The sequence below is a fragment of the Ambystoma mexicanum genome, chromosome 8, assembly GCF_040938575.1.
Source record: "Ambystoma mexicanum isolate Mex_15411 chromosome 8, UKY_AmexF1_1, whole genome shotgun sequence".
Lineage (NCBI taxonomy): Eukaryota > Metazoa > Chordata > Amphibia > Caudata > Ambystomatidae > Ambystoma > Ambystoma mexicanum.
Genome location: NC_090929.1, coordinates 941,741,250 through 941,768,557, shown reverse-complemented (window position 1 = coordinate 941,768,557; position 27,308 = coordinate 941,741,250). Strand labels below are relative to the sequence as shown.

The following is a 27,308-nucleotide window of genomic DNA, read 5'->3' as shown; positions in this document are numbered from 1 at the left end:
TCCCATACAGCAGTGCAGTTTAAACCAAATCACCACAGCGCACCTCAGACACACTTTTCTAGATAGTGGTCCCATTCTATTATTGGTCTCTTCGCTGGGAGAGCAGACAAATGGTTATTTACTTTTCTATGAAGTAGACTTAGGACTTATTGGCAACTGCCTAGGCTAGAAAATGAGTTTAGAGCCCTCTTCAGAGATTTGCATGCTTCCCTCAGTTACAGGACTGAATCCCGGTTGTGGTGATTTAGCCCTTCCTCCTACCAAGACTGAAACATTAAGATCCATTACACCTGGTGAAGTCAACACCTTTTCTTATGGCTATTGAAGTGGGAGAAAACAGGTATGAAGTACTACATGAAAATCAGATATTATTAGAATTTGTGACATGTGTCATGGACTGCTGAAGAGGTCACTGTTTGCGATTTTCACTGCGTCTCGGGCAGATAGCTCAGGGGCACCGTGCTCGCCTTGGAAGCAAGAAGACATGGAGCAACACAGGTTCGATTCCCAGTCCCACGCTTAGAAACCTCTGGGTATTAAGCACTTTATAAATAACCTATTATATCATACAAACACACATATTTTGAGTTGACATGCTACCTGGTCCGGCACCAAATGCAGGACTATACAGTACCCTCAATAAATTCCCACAATCAGGTCCCAAACCAATAATGAGGGAGCCATTTTAGAAAATACTGTAGTTGTGCATCTGTTAAATTACTTTCTATTCAGAAACACACTGACCAATACGAACTTCTCCTGATATCACATTGTGGTTGGTTCAATTCACACCCAAAGCTGTGGTGGAAATATTAATAACGATGTATTGCACGCTTTTGTTGATGCAGTTGGACTCCGTAAATTGTTCTCCCTTCACCAGTGAGGAATGTGTGAAACCTGTCCCTGTACAGTGTTCCTTTGTTCTACAGCTAGTTTCACGCTTAACAAGATCCAGGCTCAAATTCAGAAGGAACAAACATCTGCAAGCATGTTCATACCCTCTCCAAAGAAAGCAGCCAGGGCCAATTTTCTGGGCCAGATTCATTTGATGCCAGATTTGAGTCAGGTTAGGCAGATTTCAAAATAGTTGGAACTTTCTTGTAAGTGCACAGCTGAATATTGAAAAGGGATTAATCCAGCCCAGATACTGCAGCAGGTATATGCCACATTTTCACATGCATTGTCCTTGCAGCTTGTGAATTAGATTTTCTTGCAGGCCCCAAACCCCATTTATTTTTTTATTTTATTCATTGGTGATTTGTCAGAGCCCAGCTACAGCCGAAGGTAGCATCTCCAAGGGAAGTGGAGGCGGTACATACAATTGATATTTCGCAGGTCTTGGAATCTTTCGGATCACTAAGTCCAAGGGAGAGAGAGACAGACAAGTTAAAAAAAGTCAAGGTGCATCAAAAGTAGCAGAAGATCCAGAATGAAGGTAAATGCTAGAAACCCAGCATGTCCAGGAGAATCAAAGGATTATGGAGCAGTGTGAAGTGGATGAAGGAGCAGAAGAGGGGGAGCCATGCTAAGTGTTTAGTACGAAGGACTTTAAGGAGACTAGTCTTAAATCTCTTCCTGAAGTTTAGGTGATTTATCCTGATACTTAAGTTAATTGGCATTCCAGAGGTTTCTGTTCCTCCTGAAAGATGCATTTTCTTGCCTACATTTTCAAAAAGGTAGTTATAGAGAATATATCATGTCCTCATTGAAGTTATCACAAACAGATGAGGGTCATCTCACCACAAAACATTTTGTGGCTTGCTCAAAATTCTAACCTTGTGCACCCTGGCACCTGCACATGTGTTGACCAGTTTTACTTTATTTAAATGTCTTTCCGTCCATGGGAGATTTTAGAATCCTTGGTAAGGTAGCCTGTGCAAAGATTGCAGTGGTAGATGACTCCGGCACCACCACACGTTTGTTGCACTTTCTTTTCTTCACAGAGTGCATTGGAAGATGCTTCAAGTTGATTTACTATTGCTGATGTGATGTGGGTCAAGATCTTTCTTCCCCATAATTCCTTGATTCACACCGCAGGAGAGCAGAACAATTGATTTTGTGGTGTGTGCTTTACAAACAATTAAATAATGCAGTATAGCAATAAAAATAAATAATAGGGAAGTCATGGGGCGTCCATCATGGTACTTGAATTTCCAGAAAGCTGTGTTAGCCCCTGTGTTATAGGATAAGTAATGTATCTACAACCTGTAAACGTTCTGGAATCAGAGTACTACAGCATTAACCACATCAAACAACAGGAATTGTGCTGCCATTTATATTTGTTCTCTCCTGTATGCTATTACAGTAATGGGATCCACACCATTGTCCCCTGAGTGGGCCACTCTTGAAAATCACATTTTAAAATGGCCGCACCTATAGTACATTTTCAAGATAGCTCAATTCTCTGTTTTGTAGCACATTTAAAGACTTCAAAAAGCGAAACTTAACCTACGAGACACTTCCAATTCTCCAGAAAAGTCTCTCCAACAGAGTTCAGATATAATGCAGATATAACTCAGGTAATCCCTTTGAGGAACCTCAGTTCAATTTTACTCCTCCTTCTCAGACCCGCAAAGGTCCACATAAGTCACCATAGTGGTCACTCCCTGACTGTTTGCCGACCCAAACACTGGAGCTCTCTTACGTAGATTCTTCTCCAGACTTAAAGCCTGGCCGCTGTCTTCTGTGTAGTAAGAGTTTCCAGACTATGCCCTTGTATTTATTTTGCTTTGTTGTACTTTTTTTTGTAATTATTCTTTTATCCAGGAAAGTACTTTGCACTGTGATCTTATAAGAACTGTTCCCGTTAGGGTGCTACCGAGAGGCCTACCACAATTTAGCTATTATACAAAACTCCTAAATAAATAGAATAAAAAGAAAAAAATATTTATCAAGGTTTATCTAAATCGAGAATCTGCCACCTAAGGCTCTCCTGATGTTTTGAATCCCATGATCTCTCACCATTCAAAATGCTGGCTAGGTCTGATGGCAGATGTAGTCCAAAACCTCTACCGAGCCAAAGTTGTATACGCCTGATGTAAATATTGGCACTTATGCCATCTTTAACATTATTATTATTATTCAGGCATTTATTGAGCGCAGACCTAGCTTTGGGAAGCAAAAGAGTGCTTTACAATCATAGGGGTAAGAACACTGTGAGAGAAGCAGAGAAAAAAGGAGTGGGGAGCGAACAGGGAAGGGTGGGCAATTGCCAGCATGGGGGAAGACAGTGGGGAGCAGATCACAGAGTCTCCGGTAGGGTGGGCAGTGCAGGCTGGGTGGACATAGGTGTTAAGGAGGAGCCTGAACTGTTAAATTGATCAGGCAAGCCTCATGTTGATGGGGAGGTGGTTCCAAAGTCTTGGCACGTAGACAGAGAATCCTGCCTTCTGGTTCTTTCCTTCCTGCACTGTCATAGTTCATGGCTGCACATTTCCTTACTTCTGGTGGATTGCAGACCTCCACCTCCGGAGATGCTGAGTTTCTCAGTGAGGTAGCTTTGAGACTTCTGGAATGACAGCCTTGTAGTTGATGCAACAGGATTTAAAGATGATGTTGGCTTTCTGTGGGAGCCCATGAAGTTCGATGAGGGTTCGGTAATATGGCTAAATTTGTGAACTCCTTGAATGAGACTTGCTGCAGCATGCAGGACACATTTTAGGGGTGCCAGGGGAGTTGCAGATAGGGCTTCCTAAAAGGCATTGCCACCATCCAGGTAGGGGTGGACCAAGGCTTTGAGAGTGGATCTGAAGTTGCTTTCTGGGATCAAGGGCTTGATATTCTCTGCAGGAAAGAAAGTTGGTACCACAGCCATGTGTGTCTTCCTTGCTATGTGCTGTTTGAAAGTGGGGAGTCTGTCGATACTGAACCCAACGGACTTGGCCCAGAGGGGGTGTGAATCCCTCGAGGTTCATAGCAGAGAGCCAAGTCTGGATGTCAGGATGTTCAGTGTTGTTGGTCAGCAGTAGGAATTCAGTCTTGCAGGTGTTAAGCTTCTGGTAAGCACTGGACATGCAGGACTGGATCAATGTGAGGCAGGCCTTGAGCCTGTGGATGTCTTCAATGGAGGATATCTTGTGGTAGATATGTGGGTCATCTGCGTATTGGTGGATGTGGATGTTGTGTGGAGCAAGGAGGGATCTGAGCGATTCCATGTAAAGATTGAAGATCATTGGGGACAGGATGGACCTTTGCAGGACTCCACAGGTGATGGGTAGAGTTGGTGATTTTGAAAAATCCACTTGTACAAACTGATGGTGGCTCGCATTGCAGGATTTGTTCCAGCTAAGGATGATCTTTCTGATCCCCATGCGGCCATGTAGATTGTCAGTAACAATGCTTCACGTCTTCTTTGCAGTTTATTTTCTGCGCATCTTTCTTCTGCCTGGCCTGGATTGAATTCGGCTGCTTGCACTGCACACTGAACAATGATTTGAATGTGGTCTACGTAATGTCAAGCAAGGGGACACTAGCACTTATCATATGCTACATGCCTTTCCAAGTTACGCCGAGATGCATGGCTATCACCTCATTGCCTCGTGGAGGAGTCCCTTAAAGTGTTTTACTGCTAAACATTTTGATAAACCATGGTTAAAACTTCACAACACATAGCAAAGTCTGCCTTTTTCAAATGTTTGTGCCTAGAATTATCCATTTAATATCAAATGCTGAAAATGTAAGCTGTTTTTATAAGTAATCACAATATAAAGATTGTATATAGCGCTTCATGGTGCAACTACACACCATTGTGTATCAAAAGTAGGAAACCTCCTAACCCACGGACACTGGGGTCAAGTCTAAAAACAAAAGGAAAAAGTGTGTCCAGTGGGACAAATCAAAAAAGACCAGCCTGAACCTATTACATCACTTCTGAAAGGCCAATAAATGGTCTACCAATAAATATGGATGCTTGTGCTGAAACACGTGCACTCAATCAAAATATGCAAACATACATATATGTATTATTATATTTATTGGTATTATTAATAACAATAATAATAATAATAATAATAATAATAATAATAATAATAGTAACCTTCAAGAGGATTATATATAAAACTCAGTCTAATTACCAAATAAGAACATTTTACACAGGATGTGTCACATCAGAAACATAATCGTCAATAGTAATCCCAACATGAAATTGAGAAAAGAAACCAACTAAATAGCATAGAAAACAATATTTAAACATTTCAGGCAATAATAAAATTATTCAGGTCAACTAGTTTAGATGAAAGGGCCTAAACAGATTTTTTCTGACTGCAGCATCTTTTCCAGTGCTGTTAACTAGTTTTGACATACAATCCTAAAATTGTGGCACTATGTCTTCTTCAGGACAATGATTCATGCCTGATCTACAGTAAACCACAGTATGTCAAAAATTAAAATAACCCTTCCATTTACTAAACGGGGAGCGACTTGGAGATTTTAAGATTGGAAACACATCGGAGGAATGATATACTGCATTTACCCTTAAAGAGGGAGGAGAGTGGCCTGATTGGGCCCCCAGTTATGAGCATTTCATCAAGTATAATACTTGTGGTGGTGGCTCTTGAAGGTTTTGTATTGGACGGTCTAGTCCTGTGGAAGATAGGTGCCAGCACTATTGTAGTTTTGGGCACCATTTGGTCGAAACTGGGAGAAGGGAGGGTCCATATGAAGTAAAAAAAACTAACAAGATTATTAGGACCTCCTCTAGTAGACAAATGACTGTTTTATATGTGGCCCTTTCTCTCCATTGAATGTTTGAGGTATCTGAGAGAAGTAAAGTACTGTAGGGTCTAAGACATGTTTTCAAGTATCATATTTTGGGGGGCGAACTAGGTTGAGAAGGGTGTATAAAGTACCCATGCCTTGAACTCTCTGTCCAATGTGAACTGTTTGTCTTGTGTAATTTCTTATTCATATGTGTTTTTATGTTCAATTGATTGAGAACAATGGTTTTATGATTTTATTATAAAAATAAAATATGTAATTTTTGCAGAAACTCTCTATCCCAAACTATTTTGGTCCAATCAAAAGTCCTGTTTTGAATTAATGTACATTTTCGCTATACACCACGTTTGCATTGGTTTTGATATTTTTTTCCCCAGGTGTTTGCGATAGGGGTCTTCTAGTTGAGAGACATAAATTAAAATAAGCCATGGGCAAAACGTGAAAATACTTTGGGACCAATTCATCAGACTTTACTAATGAGGTCAACGGTACCATTTAATGGTACTCTTAGACATAGGGCCTCATTACGAGGCAGGCGCTCCAGTAATGAATGGTGCCGGTACGGGACCGGCACCGTTCATTACGGGATGCCTGATTACGAGGTCCCCAAGCGGGACCCGGAACAGACGTCTGGTAAAACCAGATGTCCTTTCCGGGTCCCGCGAGGGGATCAAGGAGCTAATAATGGGCCCATTATTAACAGGCCTGTTATTAGCTCCATCCCCATTCCCATTGAGCCCTATGGGGGTTCAAAGGGGAATGGGGAATGGTTTTGTGCATGAGGAATTACCGGGTCCTCCAAGGTCGGAATGACCCGCTAATTCCTCATTCACAGAACCCGGTAATGGAGCCTGGTATGGAGGCAGCCATGCTCTTACTAAGGGCATGGCTACCTCCATACTCGTAATGAGGCCCATAGACCTTTGGCAATGAATTCTGTAGGCTGCCGCTTGACCTGGATGCAGCTTTCCCACCGAAAGACAATATTATTGTTCTATGAAAGCTTTAGGAATGATTTTGTTGGAGAAAACTGGTGTGATTCCGCAGAAGAAATGCAACAGAGCGTTTTTCATGCCGATTTGCCTCGGAGCTCTATAAGGAGTAGAGAAATGATATTGGTGACGGAGCACTATAAGTGTGATATGGAGAGCACAGTGGAATTCAAGCATTATCAAACAAAAGCAGAAACAATGGGAAAACTCGAAGTTGAGTGAAGAGTTGTGGAATGCTGCCGGTTTCCGCCATTAAAATATCAAGTTGGAGAGAAGAAATGCAGGGGCAAAAACTATAGAAGCAACAAGAAGGCAACGCTATTTTGAGACTCATTATGACCCTGGCGGAATGGGTTTAACGGCGCTGGTAATGGTGCTGGTGCTGTTAAACACATTCCGCCCTATTACGAGGTCCTTTAGCGGGTCCCGCTAAGGGCGGCTGGTTTTATCAGGCGCCCTTAGTGGGAGCAGCTAAAGGACCAGGGAGCTAACAACGGGCCTGTTATAAACGGGCCCGTTGTTAGCTCCATCCCCATTGAGCCATATGGGGGCTCAAATCTGAATGGCGAGGGGTAAATTGAATGAGGAATTACCGGGTCCTCCAAGGTTGGAATGGCCCGGTAATCCCTCATTCAAGGAACCTGGACCCGAGTTTGGAGGCAGCCATGCCACAAATAGCAGCCTGGCTGCCTCCGAACTCGTAATGAGGCCCAATATCTTCTAATTTGTATTTTCACCCATAATGAAATCAAGTTTAAGATTCTTTATTCTTATACTGGATTTTAAGAATGTGCTGTGCTCCTGTGCTATGTAAGCTCTCTCAAAGTGGACCTATGAATCAATCATTAGACACAATACAGAGGGTTTACAAATGCTAATACAGAAGAGTCAGGAATTGTAACAAATGTTTTTATGTTAAAATATTTCTTATTTGTCTTTCTTGTTGAGCTGTGAATGCCAGTGGACGCATTTTTAAAGCGTCCACATTCAAAGTATCTACACTCTATATTTAACTGGTCCTCTGGGTTCCAGAATCTTTTGGCACTGGGACAAGAACTGCCTAGAGGAAGCAGAGTTTATTTATCATGCAAACCGTCGTGCTGGTTTCCTTAGTGCAGGTTTCGCCCAAGGCAAGTACATAATTCTAGACGGCAGCGAAAATAACACTGCTCTCAATCTTTTAAAAGCTGATATTGATTTACAATAATAGCTCTCTCGCTCCTAACACCTCACAGAGAAATATGTTACGACTCACAGCATCTGACATCAAAGTGAATGAATAATTTGCAAGGTGCGAAGGTGCTTGTTCTCTTGTGATACTCTGAGGGATTAGAAATCGGACATGTAAGTGACTAAGAGCCTGCTGTCCTTTTTTAAAGTTCTGACTTGCCGTGAAATCTTATTTCTTTTGAGTAAGCTAGTCAAATTCTGCAGGGGTAGACTAGCCGATGTGGGAACCAGGAGAATAAGTGAGAATCCGGTACCTCTGAGAAGAAGTCAGGATTGAGGCTGAGAAAGTCCACAATTGGTCAGTTCCTGACACCTGAATGAATACGGCAGAGTATGGTCAGTCCTACAGAGGTTTCGCTCTCTAAAACAATCATCTGATTAACCTGTAGGCTGATCCACATGTGAGCAACTGCCATCGCCAATGCAAAAAGACAGAGTTCCTAATCTGTAGCTAAATCCAACCATAGACATTTTGGCAATACAGCTTTTTCGTTTTGTCTGAGTCGTGGTGTAGACACTAATTGCCGCTTAGTAAGTCCCAGAAGGATAGCTCAGCGGCAACCTGCTCGCCTTGGAAGCAAGAGGACGCGGAGCAACACAGGTTCGATCCTTGGGTCCGAGCTTAGAAACCTCTGTGTATTTAAGCGCGTTATAAATATGCAACTAAGACAAAAGAATTACGCAACTAAATTAAAAAAAATCCTATAACAGCGCCTCAATGCCCGCGGGCTGTGTGAGCACTTTAAAAATGCAAAATAAATAAAAATAACTAAAGAAATATGTGGTAGAGGTGGTGGCGGGTAGGATCAACTGGACTAACTACTGCATTACTGCATCCTAAGCATTTCATGCAGTGTGTTTAGTTCTATATGCAAAGACGTGCTTTTCAAACGGTTACACACGGCTCAGAATTCAGCATGCCTGCTTTCACAACTAGGAGACACACTACAATGAGGTAACACATGGTTGTAGACGCTCCTGAGTGGGCACACTCGCGCAGAACAGGTCATTTGTCTGTGTTCATTCTTCATCAATGGGTCCGAAATTTTTGCAAATTTGAAAAAAACCTGCAGTTTAACCCTACCTCACTAAAGATAATCCAGATGTGAACCCCTTAATCACTGTGCTTAGAAAGGGACTGTCCTTGGTTAGCATTGTGATGCGGGACTGCCCTTGTGGACGTGATGAGGCTGATATGGAAATGCATATTTCTACCCTGTGAAAGGGACAGTAAGCTAAAACATGGCTGTAGACCCTCCTGAGGAGGAAACATTGTATAGAACAGGTTACTTTGCTAAATTTGTTCTCAGCTGAGAGGCTCCCACATTTTTTGCAGACAAGCAGGGTGAAACCATAAATTGTAAAAATCGGAGATGCCCCCAGCAATAGAAACATTAATACTTCTACATCCCGCCCCTTTCCTTCGTACTGTAAGGGCACTGAAGAAAAGTGCATTTCCCCTTTAAATTTGAGTGTACAGGGTCGCGCACAAGACATGAACATACCCATCTAATCCCACCCTACAGCACTTTATGTGAGTCCTCTTTTCCGCGCGGATGGGATTGGGCCTACCTGTGTTAGTGCATTTTTATAATGCGCCTGTGTTACCCCATGTAACTTATTTTCTTATTTCATCTCCATCGGACCTGTAGTGCTTCGCTCCCCAGCGTATGTCGGTCAGAAGCGACTTTATCCATCCTGTAAGGGTTCCTTCTCAGCTTCGCATACGCACATGCTGTGCTTGAATTGCTTGGGGTCCGAGCACCAGTATGATCCCTGTGGAGTGTGCAATGCCCACAATATGAGTTCATTAAAAAAACAGGCCTTTCAGGTGGCAACAAATATTGTCAAGGTCTCATGCAGGGAATATGAAGACATTGGTGCAATGGAAGGCCTAATTAGATGAACCAGAAACAGTAAGTCACCTTTTGTCAATGCCAACCCAGCAGGGGGACTCTTTCCCAGGGAATGTGTCTGCTGGGAGGGATTCAATATTGTATCCTTATTGTACTAGTGCTCATCGTGAGCCTGAAAAGACTAATGACACATGCGCAGGGGGGTCAGCTGACTCTATCCGGATAGTCTCTGAGGGGCCTCAAAGCTCTTCTACCAGATATGCATCCGAGGGGCACATAAGCTCTGGAACTGTGCCTAGGCTTGATGGGTGCCTGTAGGCACAATTACTACTGGGTCAAGACCAGAGGGTTGAGAGCCTCCTGGAGTCTTCTTCAAGGTCTGTAAAGTTACAAAGTCATGGCTCAAGGGCCCAGGGAGGTTTCTTCTTTGAGGCTCTAAACCAAATGCAAGTTTCCCTGCTTAGTCCTTCCGGTCCTGTCAGGTGTGAGGAGCCAGGAATGAGACGGGGAAACCGTGGACTCATGGTTTTGGCTAGAAACGATTATTTGAAATAATAAAGGGGTATGAAAATGCCCCACTATCCGTAATCTAGGAGGTATTTCCCTGCCTCAACCAAAACTAATGGGTCTGTCCTTCATCAAGATGTCTAAAGTAAAAATATGTCCTGTGTCCAACATCCTATTCGAGCCCTTACACTCTAAAACTAACTCTAAGGTACAAAGGATATTGTTTCTGGATTTCAAGGTGCACAAATGTTCAAATTCAATGCAAGGATGTAAATCCAGCCAAACGTTTCAAGTGGACAAATGTTCACAGTTCCAGAAAATGGCTCCCTTCCCCATATTCCACAAAAACAAATGTTCCAACAGAGAATAATCAAGCTCCTTGCCAGTTCCAGGGAATGACTCCTTTCCCAAGGTTTTCTCTTCATGTTTCAGCTAGTGTATAATACTAAAGGCATGTGACGTCCTAGGGATTCTCTTCTTTAGTGTATTCACAATTTGGGTGCAGGGACAAGACTCGCAGGTTGCCTGGTATACTTACCTGCCAGGATCTCCTTTACTCTTATGGCACTTCACAATCTCAAAGGAATGTGTCTTCTTTTAGATTCTCTTTCCTTCTGTACACACTTCAAACTTTTCACTTGATGCTGCCTGGTATATTCTCCTGCCCGGACATTCTCAAAGTTACTTGTAAACACTTATCTTTACCTGGTATACTCTCCTGCCAGGGCTTTCACACAATTATTGTTAAACACTTCTCTTCACCTGGTTCACTCTCCTGCCAGGACTTTCACATAGTTATTTTTCCTTTTATCCATGAGACGATATTAGACCTGTGTTGCTGTATCGTTCCTTGCTTAACAATAATAAGTTCAATAATAGCTCTCTTTTCAATACAATGGGCATTTGCCCCTTTTTCAAGTCCATTTACATTTATTTTACTTATTTTCTCAATTCTGTATCTTTTGGGAAATGGGTTCAGCGACCCATTGTGGTGCAGATTACAGATGTGTAGACCTCTTTACACTGTTCCCATGTTGCTTCTATGAAGCAGCACACACTTTTAGGCAACCTGGTAACCCTTCCGTCTTCCCTCGGCTTACCATAGTGTTCCTTGCACTTCTCTGCTTCAGTTTCTGTTGTGTTGCTGGCTAGGCATGTGCCCCATTAGCTGCTGCGCCTTCAGCCATGTCCTTCTCTGTTTTATGTGGTTCCCGCTGCCTTGCACTCTCGGGCAGCAAGCAGACTGCTTTCTGGTTTCCTCTTCTGCTGTTTGGATCAGCCTCTACAATGTTTCCCATAGTGTCCTCTTCCTCAGCGCCCTGGTTGGTATCCGTGCGAGTCGCTGTGCAGTCCAGTGCCTGCAGCTCTCTCTGTGAGCTGGCAACTGCACTGGTTTTAAACTTCCCAGCATGAATGAACAATCTCCAAAGACTAGACAGCTGTGTGGGCTTACCGGTATTAGTGATCTTCATTATTCATTCCCTCGTCCTTGTCTCAGTGGTTACCATGTTGCTCTTTATATGATGTTGAGGAAGCTGCTCGGAGATCTTATTCGGACTGATCGTGACTGCTCCCTGCCTCTTCCTTGTTGAAGTAATTGACATACTGGCCTTTGTGTCAGAATGGGGAATACTAAGAGTGGGTTTAGCAAGTGATAGTGGGAGTGTGTTACAGTATGCCATTAAGGCATGAGACATAGAGGAACATCGGCACAGGGGAATGGGGTGTGTGTGACTTCCCTCAATGATGTCATAACCTCCCCCTGAGGAACGCCTGCCCCAGTTGGTCTGTCCTCATATAGCCACCCCCAGGGTTAGGATCAGGTAGTGTCTGCCGCCCCCTGGCCACATAGGGAGATCTACCTCAGGGTAAGGAGTGATGACATCATCAGATTCATCACATACCCTTCCCTAATGCTGCTGGTTCTCTAAGCATCTATTGGGAAACGGGAAAAGAAGTCTACGTTCCCCTGGTCTCTTCCTTTCCGGTGTTTGACCGTGAAACAATAGGGCTGCATATCTATGAACCAGCGCATGACTTGCACATTGGTAACTTTATGTAGACTCATCTATGTTAATGGAGATTGATTAATGGAGATTGATCGGTAATCAACTTAAACTAGGGCCCCAAATTAATTAGTGGCATAGTTCTCTGGGGTATATCTTCTGACTAATATAAAGAATCAGATGTTCAATGCCATTGTGATCTTGTGAAAGAACAGCCCCTAGACCAACATGTGAGGCATCCGTCTGTAAGATGAATTCCTTACTGAAGTTGGCTACTTTCAATACTGGTTTACTGCATAGGATTTTTTGAAGTTTGTCAAAATAGATACCTGGAATTGGGTTCTTAGTCACTGCATGTCTTTCCAACACAATTCACATCCGGGGGACAGAAACATTGAATCAGACAGACTACACAGACTGCTGGTTAACAACTAGAAGAAGGAACTTCATCCAGAAAACATAGAACCAGTATTTCGGCTTTTGGAGAACCCAGAGGTGAAGCTATTTTCATCCGTGGTGACTTACAAGAGCCTGCTCCTCGCTCGTGGGAAGGGCAGCATAGACGTTTGATGGGGGATGAGTTCCAAATACCTTGGAACAATCTCTGGTGCTACATCTATCCCTCAACTCCCCCCTAATATAGAGATTGTGGTGCTATTATTCTGATGGCACCATATTGGCCTTCCAGGGTGTAGTTTTCAGACCTGATCTACCTGGAGAGGCAAGCCCCACTGACACTGGATGGTCGTCCCAGAAGATGCTGACTCAACTGGGGGGCACAGTGGTTTACCCTTCTCCTTGCTCGCTAGCAGTAGAAGTATGGTTCCTGAAAGATGGACACTAGGATATTCAGGTATGTCTATAAAATCTGCAAATTATTAAGCAGCCCAGAGAGGATTCCAGTGTGGTTTAATACTGTCAAGCGTCGTAGGTCTCACCTGTGCCTCAGAGTCAATGTCACTGGAAGAGAGGTCCGATCCGGATGGCTCTGCGGTGGTGTCATCAGGAGTTCCCATCTTTTTGAAGAAGTAGGGTCTGTTCCGTGAACTTGCCACTGTCGTTGCACTGAGGAACAGTAGGCAACAAGAAAGACGTTTTCCCCTGCGCAGCCCAGGATCAGTAAAAAGCTGATGGTATAAAAAAAACCTGGATGGTGTTCGGAAGGTAAGTATGTCCAATAGAGATGGTGTCCTTGATATTCCAGTTTGTGGAGGAAGTACAGAAAATGTCCAGAATACAGCAGCTGTGGGCTGGACTGAAGAGACTAGACAGAGTAAGGTAAGAACAAGTAAAGAAGGATCTGATGAGAACAGAAGCTGCCAGAGAGGGACAGTGACCAACAAGGATAGACCTAAGATCCAGGCAGACAACCAACAGGTAACCTTAGTCAGCCCACGAGAGAAGGAACAGAAAAGTACCAGAACCTGTAAAACCACAAAGTAGGTACCCAGAGAAGCACGACGAACAGGCATAGGAGTAGAGGAGGTCCGTAGAAACCGCTGTCAGAGATACGTCAGCTGAACCCACAATAACAACTACCAAGGATGAGAGGAGTTCTAGTGAAACCAAGCCGCCCTGCACAATAAGCAGCAACGAACTCTGAGACACCAAGCTCAATAGAAGTAGAGGAATAAAAGGGAAGAGATAGAGAGAGAAAGAGAGAGAGAGAGAGAGAGAGAGAGAGAGAGAGAGAGAGAGAGAGAGAGAGAGAGAGAGAGAGAGATAGCACCAGCTAAGAAGGGAGCCGGCAAGTCACAGCCTGAGAGAGGAGCGTCAAAAAAGAAGTGCCATACTCAGCGAACACACATAGGAGAGAGCGAGCCCAGAAAGGAGACGGGCATGGGGGGGGCAAAGGGGCAAGGAAAAGGTGTTCTTTGGGCAAAGTTGACTTTGTCCAATATGCCAGTAAACCATATAAGAAAGCGTCCATGTTCCAATGCCCCTAGCCTGGGCCCCAACTTTACATGCGCACATGCATACCAATTCACCCACCAGTCACTCCCCTAGTGGCAGCTGGTGAATTTTACAATTGAAGGGGCATAATATTTTCCACAAATATACCAGTGTGACCAAGTGTAGTGAGGGAACCCATCCATCCAAAGGGGGCCCTGGATGTTTCTCCCCCAAGATAAATGTTTGAATAATGGGTTAAAATGGTGCATTATACAGCACATTTTCTGCAAAGAATTGGGTAAAAAGCAAGAGCATTTCCAATTAATTGTGCGGGGTAACTCTAATCCGAAAATCCAACAAATGCAAGTCACCACCACTGAACAGGAGCATTCATGCTTTAAATAATGTAACGCTTTACCGTTAGAAATGCAATGACACAATAAATAAACATATCCAAACTGGCTGCACAATGCAGGCAACTTTGGATATGTAATAACACGTATAATGTTTGCTTTAGCTTTGATGATAACTAGTAACAAATGACATACCACAGTAAGACATGCCTAGACGTTCTGCACCAAAATGCCAGTCTGACCATGTAATAACACTTATCAATCTTACTTATCAGAGATGTTCAGAAGAATATGCAATGCCACTGTAAGAAATGGCTAGCCTGTATGCACCCAAATGCCAGTGTAGCCAGGGAATAACACATATCATGCTTGCTTCATCAGAGATGACCAGTAACAATAGTCAAGCCACAGTAAGAAATGGCTAGACTGGCTGCACCAAAATGCCAGTCTAGTAAGGTAATAACACTAATCATGCTTATTTTATTGTAGAACCCCTGTGAAATAATGTCATACTACAGTAAGAAATGACTAGATTGGTTCGATCAAAATGCCAGTCTAGCCACTAATAACACATATCATGCTTGATTTATCATGGATGCCCATTAGAATTCTTCTGTATATTTTAGCGTGTCTTGTATTACTCCAATAGCCTTGTCCTAGGAGTCACTTTAGGAGGGAATTGTCTTTGTTGCTTCAACCACTGGGACCCCCCTCACCAATCGGAAGCAGACTTTCAGGGTTGTTACCAGTCATCAACAAAAGCTTTTATGTTTCTACGGTTGAACAATGCCAGTACTTCCTACTCCTGTTTCTTGTTATTGTTTGTACAAGAATTGAAACAAATAAAAATTAAAATAAAAAAATTAAAAAATAACTTTTTAGTGCACGCCTCCTACCCCTCTCCCCATACATCCCCTCTCCCACAGGCCCCCTCCTCTGACCCCCCAAAATAAGCTCCTTGGACCAGCGTTAAACAGAAGCACACCCACATTCACACACCATTCCTAGCTACTTTACATGGGCACCTGTTCACCATACACTCACACAAAGGCACACCTAGCCACCCATAGATCATACACACACATATTACAAAATACACATACACACACACACCCTTACATGCATGCACGCACACACATTTACAAAAAATGCAGTCAGTCCCCCGGCTCCTGTGCTCCATACAGCCGAAACCAGCTCAGGTTCCTGTCATGTGCAGAAAGAGAAGCTAGAGGCCTGCATCACGGGTCTACCAGAACCATGTCATCTGGGGCACGCGGACTTCAAAAAGAAATAATTTATTTTTGAAGTTGCTTTGACTCTGCAAATAAATTATTCCCATTATGGAAATAGCTGATACATTTGGGTGCCCGTAGCAAAGGTACAGCCCCCTTGTTTCCACGTGTGGTGATATAATTAAGGCTTGATTAAACCACATATTTATATCTTTCACGTAGTTTGGGGCGTGCCCCTGCAGCAGCATGATCATCATGCATATTGTGCATGCATGATGGTCTAGGCCGGGCTGGAGTGTTGCAGGCCCTGTTCTTTTGCTAGAGTGGGGCGGGGGGGAACTCAGCATGTCTCTCACCCTGCTCCACTGCTGGCTGGGAACGGTAGGGTGATTTTGATGGAACTGGAAATTTGTAAAACATCAGTGGTGTACATATCAGTGACATGTTTTGATAGCATTGAAAAGATTTGGAACACGTAATGTTGTTGAAGTTTGTTTTATACTGAGTTGGGAAGACTGTTTTCGCCACATGTATTGCTTTTTGTTGGGAATTCTCTGTACTTTATGTTATTTACATGTCTTCCAATTTCTCTCCATGGTCCTGATTGCAGTCTTACGAGGGGGAGGAGAAGGAACAAAAAGGAGAATAAGTGGGCACCACAGGGTAAAGTCACTTCAAATCAAGTGATTCATATGTAAAAAAATCTCTGATTCGTAATTAGTCCAGATGTTTTACAGGAGCTGGCTGTGATGAGTCTCGAGACACCCTGACTCAAAAAACATGTGAGGACAGAGACTAGATTGCAAACCCAGTCACACAGCCGCTCTCCATTGTACCCAACCTAGGTTATGAAATTATTGTAGAAGTATTCAAAATTACTGGAACCTAATACATAAACAGAACATGGCAAATTTAAAAAAAATGAGAGTCCTTGTTGTGGATAATGTTTTATCAGAAACAATTCTTTCAAGGCAAAGTGACTAATTAGTTCTTAGTGAGGAAGCAGCTAGCACATCTCTAGTGTAAACAGACTTATTGCGCCAATGCATTTCAGAGAGTGTTCTCCTTTGTCAGGGCAAGTCTATGTCATTCCAAATCCATCAAATATACAACAATGAAACAGATCGATATAATAAAATAAAATAAAATGAACATGGTCACATACCCAATGTAGGTAGATTCAGGTGAGGTTTGAAATGCCGGAAGACAAGAGAAAGAAGAAATACAAAGGAGTGAAAATCAAAGATAGCTTGCCTGTTGATCAGTATAAAGTAAATGAGGATGCCGTTTACCTGGAGAGTGTCAAGCCTGTGGGTGAAAGATCAGTGCTAATGCTGTACTTGTAGACATAAAGTGCGTTCGGGAGAACACCAAATTCAGACCAGGCAGGAACGTGTGTAACGTACTGTGGATAGATGTAGAATCTAAATCAGTATAACGTGCCAGCGCTGTATGCTGGATTCTCAGAAGTAGAAAATGCTGCGTAATGCATACCTGTCGTGTCTGTGCTGGTCGTAATGCAGAGCTGCGGCCGACGCAGAGTCAGTGATTCGCAACGCTGTGTAGAGCCGTTGCCATGGTAGCGGTGCTGTTATAGCCTCGTACTCGCATCGCGTCAATGATTTGGCGCTTTGCGGTGCATCAGAGGAAAATCACTGCTAATAAGGTAATTCAGTGTCGGATTGTGAAAGCAAACAAGTACCCAATACTGTGAGAGAGTCATAAAAATAAAATAGGCGAAGTCCGGAATCTGGAAAAAAATCCTGGACATAGAAAAAATACTGAACAGGCTTGAGCAAGCTAATAAGGGTCGATGGCAGAAGTAAAGATGATATAAAGGAGGATGAGGTCGGAGAAATGTATATTTGTATATAAGTAATGTAATGGGTGAATGCCTATATCAGTTAGGGTTAATGTGTAGTGGTAGGTGCATGGGTTGGAAGCAAGTTACCGGGTGATTAAGAGGTGTATCTATGTTGCGGGAGGTGACATCACACGGTGTCACCTTGGGTCCCAGACAGGATGTCTGGGATCTGCGACATAGGTGCGTTACCCAGGCTCATATAGCAACAATTGTTGTGTATAATGTGAGTCACTGTGGTATAACAAAAAGTGAAAGAGACAACATTAGGATATACAAGAAGGTAAGTATTAAAGCAAGTAGGAGAGTGCATCAAAGGATACATGAACATTCAAATATAGCAATGATAATTGATCTCCTCATTGAGACCGTTTGGGGCTAAACTCCCAAGCCTGTCGATCCAAAATGTTTCTCTCCTGTTGAGCCGCAGGCCCAGGTCTTCATGCAGGTTGACTTTGGTCAGTACTTCAAGGATCAAAAACCTGATTTGTGTCAAGTTATACCGTTTTTCAATCCAGTGACGAGACACTGCTGAATTGGGGTTTGCGTTCCGGATGCAGGAACGGTGCTCGTTCCAACGTATTCTTGCTGCTCTAGTAGACTGGCCTATATAATATTTTCCACATGGGCACTTTATGCCATAGATAATGTTTATACTGTTGCATGTACCAAAGGTTCGGAGGAAATTCTTTTTGCCTGTACACGGATGGTATACAATGTTCCCCTTAATTACCATATTACAATTAGTACAATGTAGCAGGGAAATGTTCCAGTTTGATGTGTGATTGGTTCTTTCAATGGGGGTCTTGTGCAAACCAATTCGTCTCGCAGATTCCTGCTACGCTGCATGGCAAACACTGGAGGTTGACCAAATGGCAGACCATATGCAAAGCAGGTTTTGATCCAACCCTGAAAATGGGGTCCAGACCAAAGTGCGAGATCACATCTCTTCTGTACAGGACCACAAGCAACCCCAGACCTGCGTGCCTACTTTTGATTTTCACTACAGGCTTCATATACCTCCCCTACACCTGGGCTAATATGAACAAGGAACTGAGCTCAACCCTTTTCCTGGCAGAAACGGTGCATCTTACAGCACATTTTACAGAAGGAATCTGAAAAATCCCAAAGGATATATAGGTTTCTCTCACCATATAATATTGCAGCAACAGTTGCATTGCCTGCTCTACCAGTTGCAGCTTTCTTCATTGGGAACTGCCACACAATTTTAAAGGATTCAGAATTGCAGGTGGATTCCTGACATTGTTCAAAGACACTGCATTTAATAGTGCAGTTCATGAACATGGCTTATAGGCTGATCCTGTTTTATCTCTTGCAGCAGTGATAATGTGTGCCGTGTCACTTAGTAAGTAGTCAGCAGCTGAAAAGTGTAACATCTCTATGAGGGCAAAGTGTGCTTCCCGCTCATGTTGCTACAGAAGTATGGGGGTCGTTGCCCTATTTGACAACCCGTCTACTCAAAGCCTAAAAATCCCCAGTCATGGTTCAGCCTCAGTGGGTATCATCAATAAGAAGCAGCTTGGGGGGGTCTAGCGGCAGCAGAGCAGACTGGCGACCCACGTCTGTAAAGACTTGTGCCACGCTTTCGCGCCATGCAAAACTGGCATGGACATGGTTGTTTGCTGGACATATTTGGAAGGAATAATAAAGAATTGCTCCAGGCGTGATAACTGAAAGAAGGCTGTAAAGCGGTCTTACCTTATGGGAAGATTGATAGAAGCTTCCTCTCCATGCTTTATACCTACCATGCCTCATCCAGTAGACATTTGTCTAGATTTTGACAATGGGAAGTAACTGGAACTTAAGGGATATGGTGTCACCCCCACCATTTCTGCAGCATCCAGCTTCGTATGGGACATTTTAGGGTGCCAATAATTCCAAGCATAGCCTGAGCACAGAGGGGATGTTTCTTATTGGGTGGGGTTCATAACCCAAACTTTGTTTGAACAGTATATAAGGTGCTGGATGCAGGCGGTGACTTTTGACAGAGGCCTGACTGCGCAGGTGCGCGTATATGCACCCCCTATGACATCATTTTGCAATAAAGTTCAACTGTTGGCTCCAGCACAGACACGCTGGCAGGCGAGGCCGGATAGCTGAGGCTCTAAAACATACTGCTTTGCTGACCGCTGGTGCACAAAGTGCAACACAACATCGCAGCATGTGGCAAATATAGAGGCGTGCTAGGCGTCATAGAAAAGGCTCACTTTTCATTAAATCACCTTAGTATTCTCTGACGTTTAGTACACTGCGGTTTACTAGCACCCAGCGGTAGATTTGATGAACAAACTTGTAGGCCACCATCTGGTTAAGCAGTCCCCAAACACAAGCCTGGTGGCAGAAAGCTGACACTGACTCACTGCAGCCGTGATGATCTATGCACCCTTGGGAACGCATCAGTGCTGGAGGAGATAAAGCAGGCGGGAGCAAGGTCACCAGAGGAAAACCTATAGCGGTGTGGAAGTGACACCCAACAGACTCAGTATTTTAACAAAAAAATTGATAAGATGCAGAGATTCTTAATGAATTACTAAGAGCTGTCTAGTCTGCCACTACAGATGGGTGACCCACCCGATGGCAAAATCCAGTTAGCTTTTCGGGATCGCTGCAATGGACTTTCGAAACATGTATTTAATTCAGTTTTGCATAATGACTGTGGTGTCCTGAACACGGCTGGATGTTACTGTTCAGTGGGTGAACGAGCCCTGCTCCTGGTGACAAATGCATTATATATGATAGCATTCACCAGCCTTCGAGCTGCCTTCCTTCCTTGGCCAGGCTTCCACGCTCTTGTGTGTATGCATCGGTACCATAAGCCACCTGCCTGCTGCCTTGCAATGATATATGTTATGCAGCTGAGAGTATTCTTCTGGCAGGCAGGGGTGCCCTCGCAAGTGTCCTCTCCCTGCCATGTGTACAAAGGGGCGCAAGTGTGAAATCAATACATGAGGCATTTTGCAACTAGTCGACTGACAGGAGGGAAGTAAGAGGGGTCTTCAGCTTTTCAAACCCTCCATCCATTGACTGCCTAACCATAACAATGCGGCCTGCGTTGGTGATTTGGATGATGCAAACAGTGATCGCTGCCACTTGGTGGTGCCTCCCTGCGCGCCCACCTTCACAGAAGCAGTAAAGTAAAGGCTTGGGTTTGTTCAAGGGATAATCTGTGGACACGGAATTCAACTTAAACTCCATACATTGTCAGGGGCGCAGGAGACCCATAAAATCTGGGGGGGGGCAGGGGACACCTTGGCCTTTGCTTTTTTAATTTATTTATTGCGTTTTAGTCAAAGAACCCGACTTTTCACAAAATGAAAATAGCAGTACGTATTAAATCACATACATCATCACTGTATAAAACATGAGAAAAGAAGAAAAGAAAACAGAAGAAAATTAAGAAAAAGAAAAGCAGTTCAGAGTACAAAACATTTGTCCAAAAAAAGAAAATATGTTGCAACTGTATGGTGCAGTGATAACATGTAATAACAGTGATAGCCCTGCCTTTACAATGTCAGAATTCCAGCAAAATATGTGTTCTTGTTACAACAGTTGCTGTTGGGTGGCAAAGATGAATTCCTAAATGTTTGCCCACAGGTGACAATTTGAAGTCTCATTCGGGGGATAATTTGCATACAGGATATTGCCCTTCGCAGAGGTGACACAGGAGATTTCTTGAATGTTTTAAAAGAACAAGTATGCCTGTTACAACTTACCACCACTTTAAAAGCAGTGGTAACTGCAAATCAGCAAGAAATTAAACACATTGGGCCTCATTACAACCCAGGCGGTAAGTTACCGCCTGGGCCGTGACTTTACCACCATGGCGTAAACTATGTTTACGCCATGGTGGTTGGCGGACTTACCGCCCCATTCCGAGTTTGGCGGGGCGGTAAGTCCCCAATCCCCATTTACCCTTCCCCATTCCCATTTTTGCCCCATAGGGCATAATGGGAGTGGGGAAGGCGTTAATTACGCCACCGTATATTACGGTGGCGTAATTAACTCCATGGTCCCTTAGCACCATGGATTTTAACACCTGCTAAAAGCAGGTGTTAAGTCCGCCATGGCGCTAAGGGACCTCGTACTCAGGCGGTAAGGGTCGGCGCTGTTTACGCCGCCGTAAAACCCTTACCGCCTGAGTCGTAATGAGGCCCATAACTTAGCACAGGAGAGAGGGGTTTCATGATAGGGATACACCTTACACCTGGCACTGCCTGCTGCCTGCGCTCGGTTAGTAGCTACTGCCTCCTGAATATGGCTTTGGAAAAAAGTGTTGTCTGTCAGCCCTCCAATCACACACCAGAATGACATAAAAGGTTTTGGGGTTAACAAATGATGCCGTCCTGAAAATAAATGCCACTCGGGTTCACCCACGAAGATGTGTGCTGGCCTTTCAGGGGCAGGAAACCCTTCTAATCCACTCTAAACCATCATGAGTGGTTCAAAGCTGGACTCAGAGCCATTTAAGCCTTCACTGTGGTCCTCACAAAGGGATGGCCCAAAACAAAATGGCAGTTGGACTTAAAAATGTACATTAATACCCAAATGGGTTGCAAACTGGTACATTGATATGATATGATAGGTTTATTAGAACGCGCTTAATACGCAGAGGTTTCTAAGCACGGACCCAAGGATCAATCCTGTGTTGCTCCATGTGCTCTTGCTTCCAAGGCGAGCATGTTGCCCCTGAGCTATCCACCCGAGACAAGAGGACTAGACATTGGACTACTAACGTGCTAGAAAATGCCTGTAAGTCTTGAAGCAACACCTAAATTGCAGCTTCCCGCTTCTGCCATCCTACCCCACAACACAAGTGTAGAGACTGATAGAATCATCATAGAGCCTAAAATAGGTGCTTAAAAAGTACCCCTCTACTATGACCCATAGGCACTAACTGTGGCGAGATATGGTGTACCCCATGCAGACATTTCATCCACACAATCTTGAAAGTGGATAGTTCGGGCGTCACATTTTGATCTCTGCAGCAACAAATATCTAGGGGGTGTGTGCCTGCTGGAGCGGGTTAAGGCAGCAGGGTGTGGGCATGGCCAAGGGAAGGGGTGTTTGTGGGGACCCCCATTTTCAAAGAGAACAAAACAATATACAACCAGATATAACATTGAAACGACCAAACCCCACACTTTAGATAGTGTGAAGATGAAACTATAGGAAGCATCTCCCACAAATAGTACTCCCGACACAACATTACTCCCATGAGTGTTTGCAAACAGGGACAGCATGCCCCCACAGAATATGCCTTTTTACACAAACACACACATATCTCTAACTGTATATGAACCAATATGGACAAACCTTCAAACTTCTTAGATCTATCCACAATTACACCACTGCATGTGATGGACAAACATGTAGTAGCATGCTAACTATGCATGATTGGTTGTTGGTCAATCACTTTCAAATTAATTGAACATTTTTTAGCAATCGCATTTTGTCCTGGTATATTTACTTTCTATGCTTCTGGCCACTCGTACCAGCAAGCCCCTATCTGGAGGCCCACAGAAACTTCCACATGGTTGCCTTTACCCAAAATGGGCATGCATGCAAGACACAAGCACAGCCATGAAAATGAATTTCGACACCATCCAAGTTTGCTGATAATGCACATGTTGTAGAGAAGCATCAAGGAGTAACATCAGAGTAAGCTCTTAACACACACACTAGTGACTAATCCCAAGGGGGTGTGGAGTGAAACCTGTTCCACGGAAGACAATCTGTGATTAACTGCCCTGGAGACTTGGCAACGGGGAGAAGCTCAATAGGCTAGTCGCCTTCCAAGCCTACTTGTTGTCAGTAGAGAGGCTGAGGTCCTATGTCCGCATAGAAGAACCTGACTGAACACCTGCAAATGTGGGAGCATTAGCTACTCCTCTCCACCAGGAGTACAATGCTGGGAATTACACTGGCTGTGCGAGACCATGAGAGGCAGATCAGATGCACCACTCATAGCAGTTTAGTATTAATATGTGGAAATATGCACGGGTGGACTGCACTCCCCCACTACATCTTCCGGCCCTTCTATGCGCCTCCAGTGCTCCTTGTGTCCCAACACTCCTGTGGTCCCCTGTGCACAGTACTAGAGCTCCCTGTGCCTCCCAACCCCCTCTGGAACAGCCTCCCTGCATTTCCCAAACTTTAGCAGAACCAACTTCGGTTCCGGAAGCAACTCAAGACCTTGCTTTTCACTTCCGCTTTCTCTCCCGTGCTGATGTCCCTTACTGCTCTGCACACTGGTCACCTGGCCACCCATTGAACTCAGGCCCAGGCTCCTGCATATCCAGTTGCCCTTGCACTGCCTCTGGGCTCCCCCAGCACTTAAGGGTATGTATCTGCAAACCTACAGTCCCTTCTCTCTGCACTTATGAGCCACCCTCCAGCCCGTCTCCCCTTCCTCTTCCCAGAACTTGTGCGATCTGATTGAAACAAGGCCTAGTAAGATTGTTGTTTTGTCCTCATTATGTCCCCCCTCCTTGTCTTGTCGCTCCTAGAAATACTTGTGTACAGGCGCATTATAAATGTCTAATCATATCATTTAATATCATATTGTAAGTATTTGACCTGCCCAACTGATACCCTGACAATATGCATTTCATAGACCATGTTTTTTTAGAAGGAATTACATAAAGCCATAAAATGTACACCTGGCTTTAAACATGTAACATCTCAGCAACAGTCACTCAACCTGCTGAGTTACCATGGTAACTTTCTACTCTAGAACGTGTAACTCTACCTTCAAACAATTCAACCTGCATGACTTCAAACAATGACTTAGGGCAGGTAACTACTATTTCTCCCCATCACACTTAAGACACTGACACCACCCCACAACCATCATAAAAGGGAACCCAAAACAGTAACACCTCAAGATTGAAAAAACACAGCTTGAACTGTACCAATTCTGTATAACCTTAACATTCTTAGAGGACTCCTTGTGAGCCCCAAACCACTTACCCCTCCACAAACCTTTTAATCTGCTTGCACATTTGTACCACACACAGGGACTATAACACACACAGCAGACTGTATGCCTGTTACCACCATCTTGACCACATGACCCTTGGGGAGCAGCTCATAGTTCATTGCAAAGCCTGCTACACCTTCAACCATCTAACATATGACAATGTGTTCTGCCAGGGTCTTTCCCAGTGTCCCAGCGCTGTCATCTAATAAGTCTTGAGTGTTTCCTTCTAAATAGAACACATACTGAAGTATCAATGCCACCAACCACATAGCCATACCAGCACTCAGGACTGTGGTATTTCTGGCCCGCACTCATGATCGCCATATGTTTATTACATGTCTCCCCTTGTTACCAATACCTCTTTGGTTTTGGCAAAACCACTCGCCACAAGACCACCACATATTTAAAGATTTGCTATAGAAGACCACGTTATATTCTAATACCTTACCGGTAGTTTGAGTAATAATAATATTGTTTAGAGCACTTAGAAGAGGGAGGTATCTGCCATGAAGCGCTAGATGTCAACGGGATATTATATGGCGTTAACAACCCATTCCAAGGTCTGGAACGGGTGGTAACGTCCCGGCAGCCCAAGTTACAGGCCCGAGCGAAGCGAGGCCACTGGGACGTTACCACCCATTCCAGCCATTGAAACGGTTGTTAACACCATTAGTACACATCCCAAGGGCTGGGACGGAGCTAATACAAAGTATTTTCTTTCCATGAACGGAAATAAAATACTGTTCAAAGATGGTCACCATGGAATGGGAAGGTAGGGTTCCCTACAGAGCCCATATTCCCTTTCCATGGTGGCCAGCCGGAGCAGAGCTGAAGGAGAGGCAGCAGCTGCGGCGGCGGTGCTGGACGTCACCACAATAATAAGTAGTGAGGAGGGAGTAAAAAAAGGGAATAGAGGGTGGGGGAATGATGCTGTGCGAACGGCCATCAGGCGGCTTGGAACATGGGCTGAGATCGCAAGTTTCAGCTTGCGTTCCTTGCCTCCTGATTGGCCGGCTCCCCCGCCAAGGGTGCTCATTATTGTTATTGTTACATGTGAAATAATGGCCTAGGGTTAGATGGAAATTGACAAGGGGGGTCCTGGGAGTCTCTCTGCCAGACATTAGTCCTGTTTACAAGAGACTTACCCAGAGTCTTTAGCTCACTATCTTTCACAGAGAAGAAATATCCCAAACATATCAGTCTTTGCCCTGCCCTAGGGTTAGATGGAATATTGTTAGGGGGTTCTCTGTTTAAAACACTGAGTGGGCCCTTTTGTCACGGCTCGCTCCCTTTGCTCCCGTTCCCGCCACTTGGGGGCATGTTTTGGGGTTTCTTCCCTACTGGACATTCCCTCCGAACCTTATGCTACAGTGTCCTGATGAATTGGGAGCGCTAAAACCTTATTTCCCAAATTACTTCCCTTCCGGATCCATTCCAGGTTTTTGGCAGCCAGCATGCTACTGCTACTTTAATCAAATGACTATGCTTCCCAGAATGCCTGGCTCACTGCCTCACCTCCTCCCTTGCAGGACAAGGCTGGGTGGAGGATAGGCAACACCTGTGGCTGCAGGTGCAGCAGGCGACACACCTGAGGGGTGTGCTCGTTAAGCAGCTTTAAAAGCCTCAGTTTGCTTCAGTCCAGCGCTGGTCATTGTTGCAGTGTTCCTGTCGTGACTGGTCCCTTGTTCCTGGTTCCTAGTTTTTGTGCCCAGTTCTAGTTAGTGTTTCTTGTTCCTTGTCCTGGAATTCGTATTTGTATGCCTAATTGATTTCTGCCTTTTGGAAATCCCTTTCTCCCTTTCTCTGTCTGCAGGCAGCCTTTCTCTGAGCTTTCCTTTTGCTGTAGCCCAATTGCCTGTGTTCACTGTTTCCTAGAAATTGCCCTTTGCTACTGAAAGACTTGTTGCATTAATCTTTCCTTTACAGGTTTAGTTTCCTGCCTTTTCACCTTGGATGGGTGGGAAAGTTTCCCTTTTGAAATCGTTTTCACTGCTCCTGATCCTTGCCTTCTATTGGGATCCATGCCATGTTTTCCTTTACACTTTTACATTTATTTCCTATTTTATTATTAGGTGTGGGAAGCTGTTGTAACTAGCCCCTGTGTGATTATCTTTTGTTTTCCAGACTGTACTATTCCTTCTTGCCTCTTGACTTGGGTTTAGGTATTTAGTCATCCTCAATCTTTGCCTTTACTGCCTTCTGGGTTCTTGTTTGATTTACAGGGTTGTGGGTTAGTACTGACTTCTGAGTGGTCTTTCCGGTCCTCGTGAATACGGACATCCAAATGGTCTTTCCGGTCTTCGTGAGTACTGGCATTCATGTGGTCATTCCGGTCCTTGTGAGTACTGTTTCCAAATTCCTTATCCAGTACCGTCTAGAGTGTCAGCTTACAGATTCTGTCCCTGCTTGCCCTCTACGTGGGCTTAGCGCTGTCAGTATCTGTAATACTGTAATAGCATAGTGGGTAAGGAGTTTGCCGACTTTCCTTTCAGTCATAAGGAGGTTCTAAGTGCTTACCCTACATTCCTTTTCTTATAGTGGTATACACGAGTCTTGGGTATTGAATGCACGTTGTTATATTCAAGGTTGTTTACTGTGTATTTTGTGCACATTTCCCCTGCCATATCCATCGCCTTCTTCCTTTCCTGACAGATGACAGAATG

General features: G+C 44.1%; 1 protein-coding gene across 1 annotated transcript in view; it reads left to right on the top strand.

Moving 5' to 3' along the window:
- SH2D4B (SH2 domain containing 4B) overlaps positions 1-27,308 on the top strand; it is a 1,358,492-nt gene that overhangs the window by 866,799 nt on the left and 464,385 nt on the right. Inside the window, exons 9-10 of the mRNA XM_069610827.1 lie at positions 444-459; positions 15,769-15,796. Coding sequence (XP_069466928.1) covers positions 444-459; positions 15,769-15,796 — 44 coding nt within the window. The remainder of the gene's footprint in view (positions 1-443; positions 460-15,768; positions 15,797-27,308) is intronic.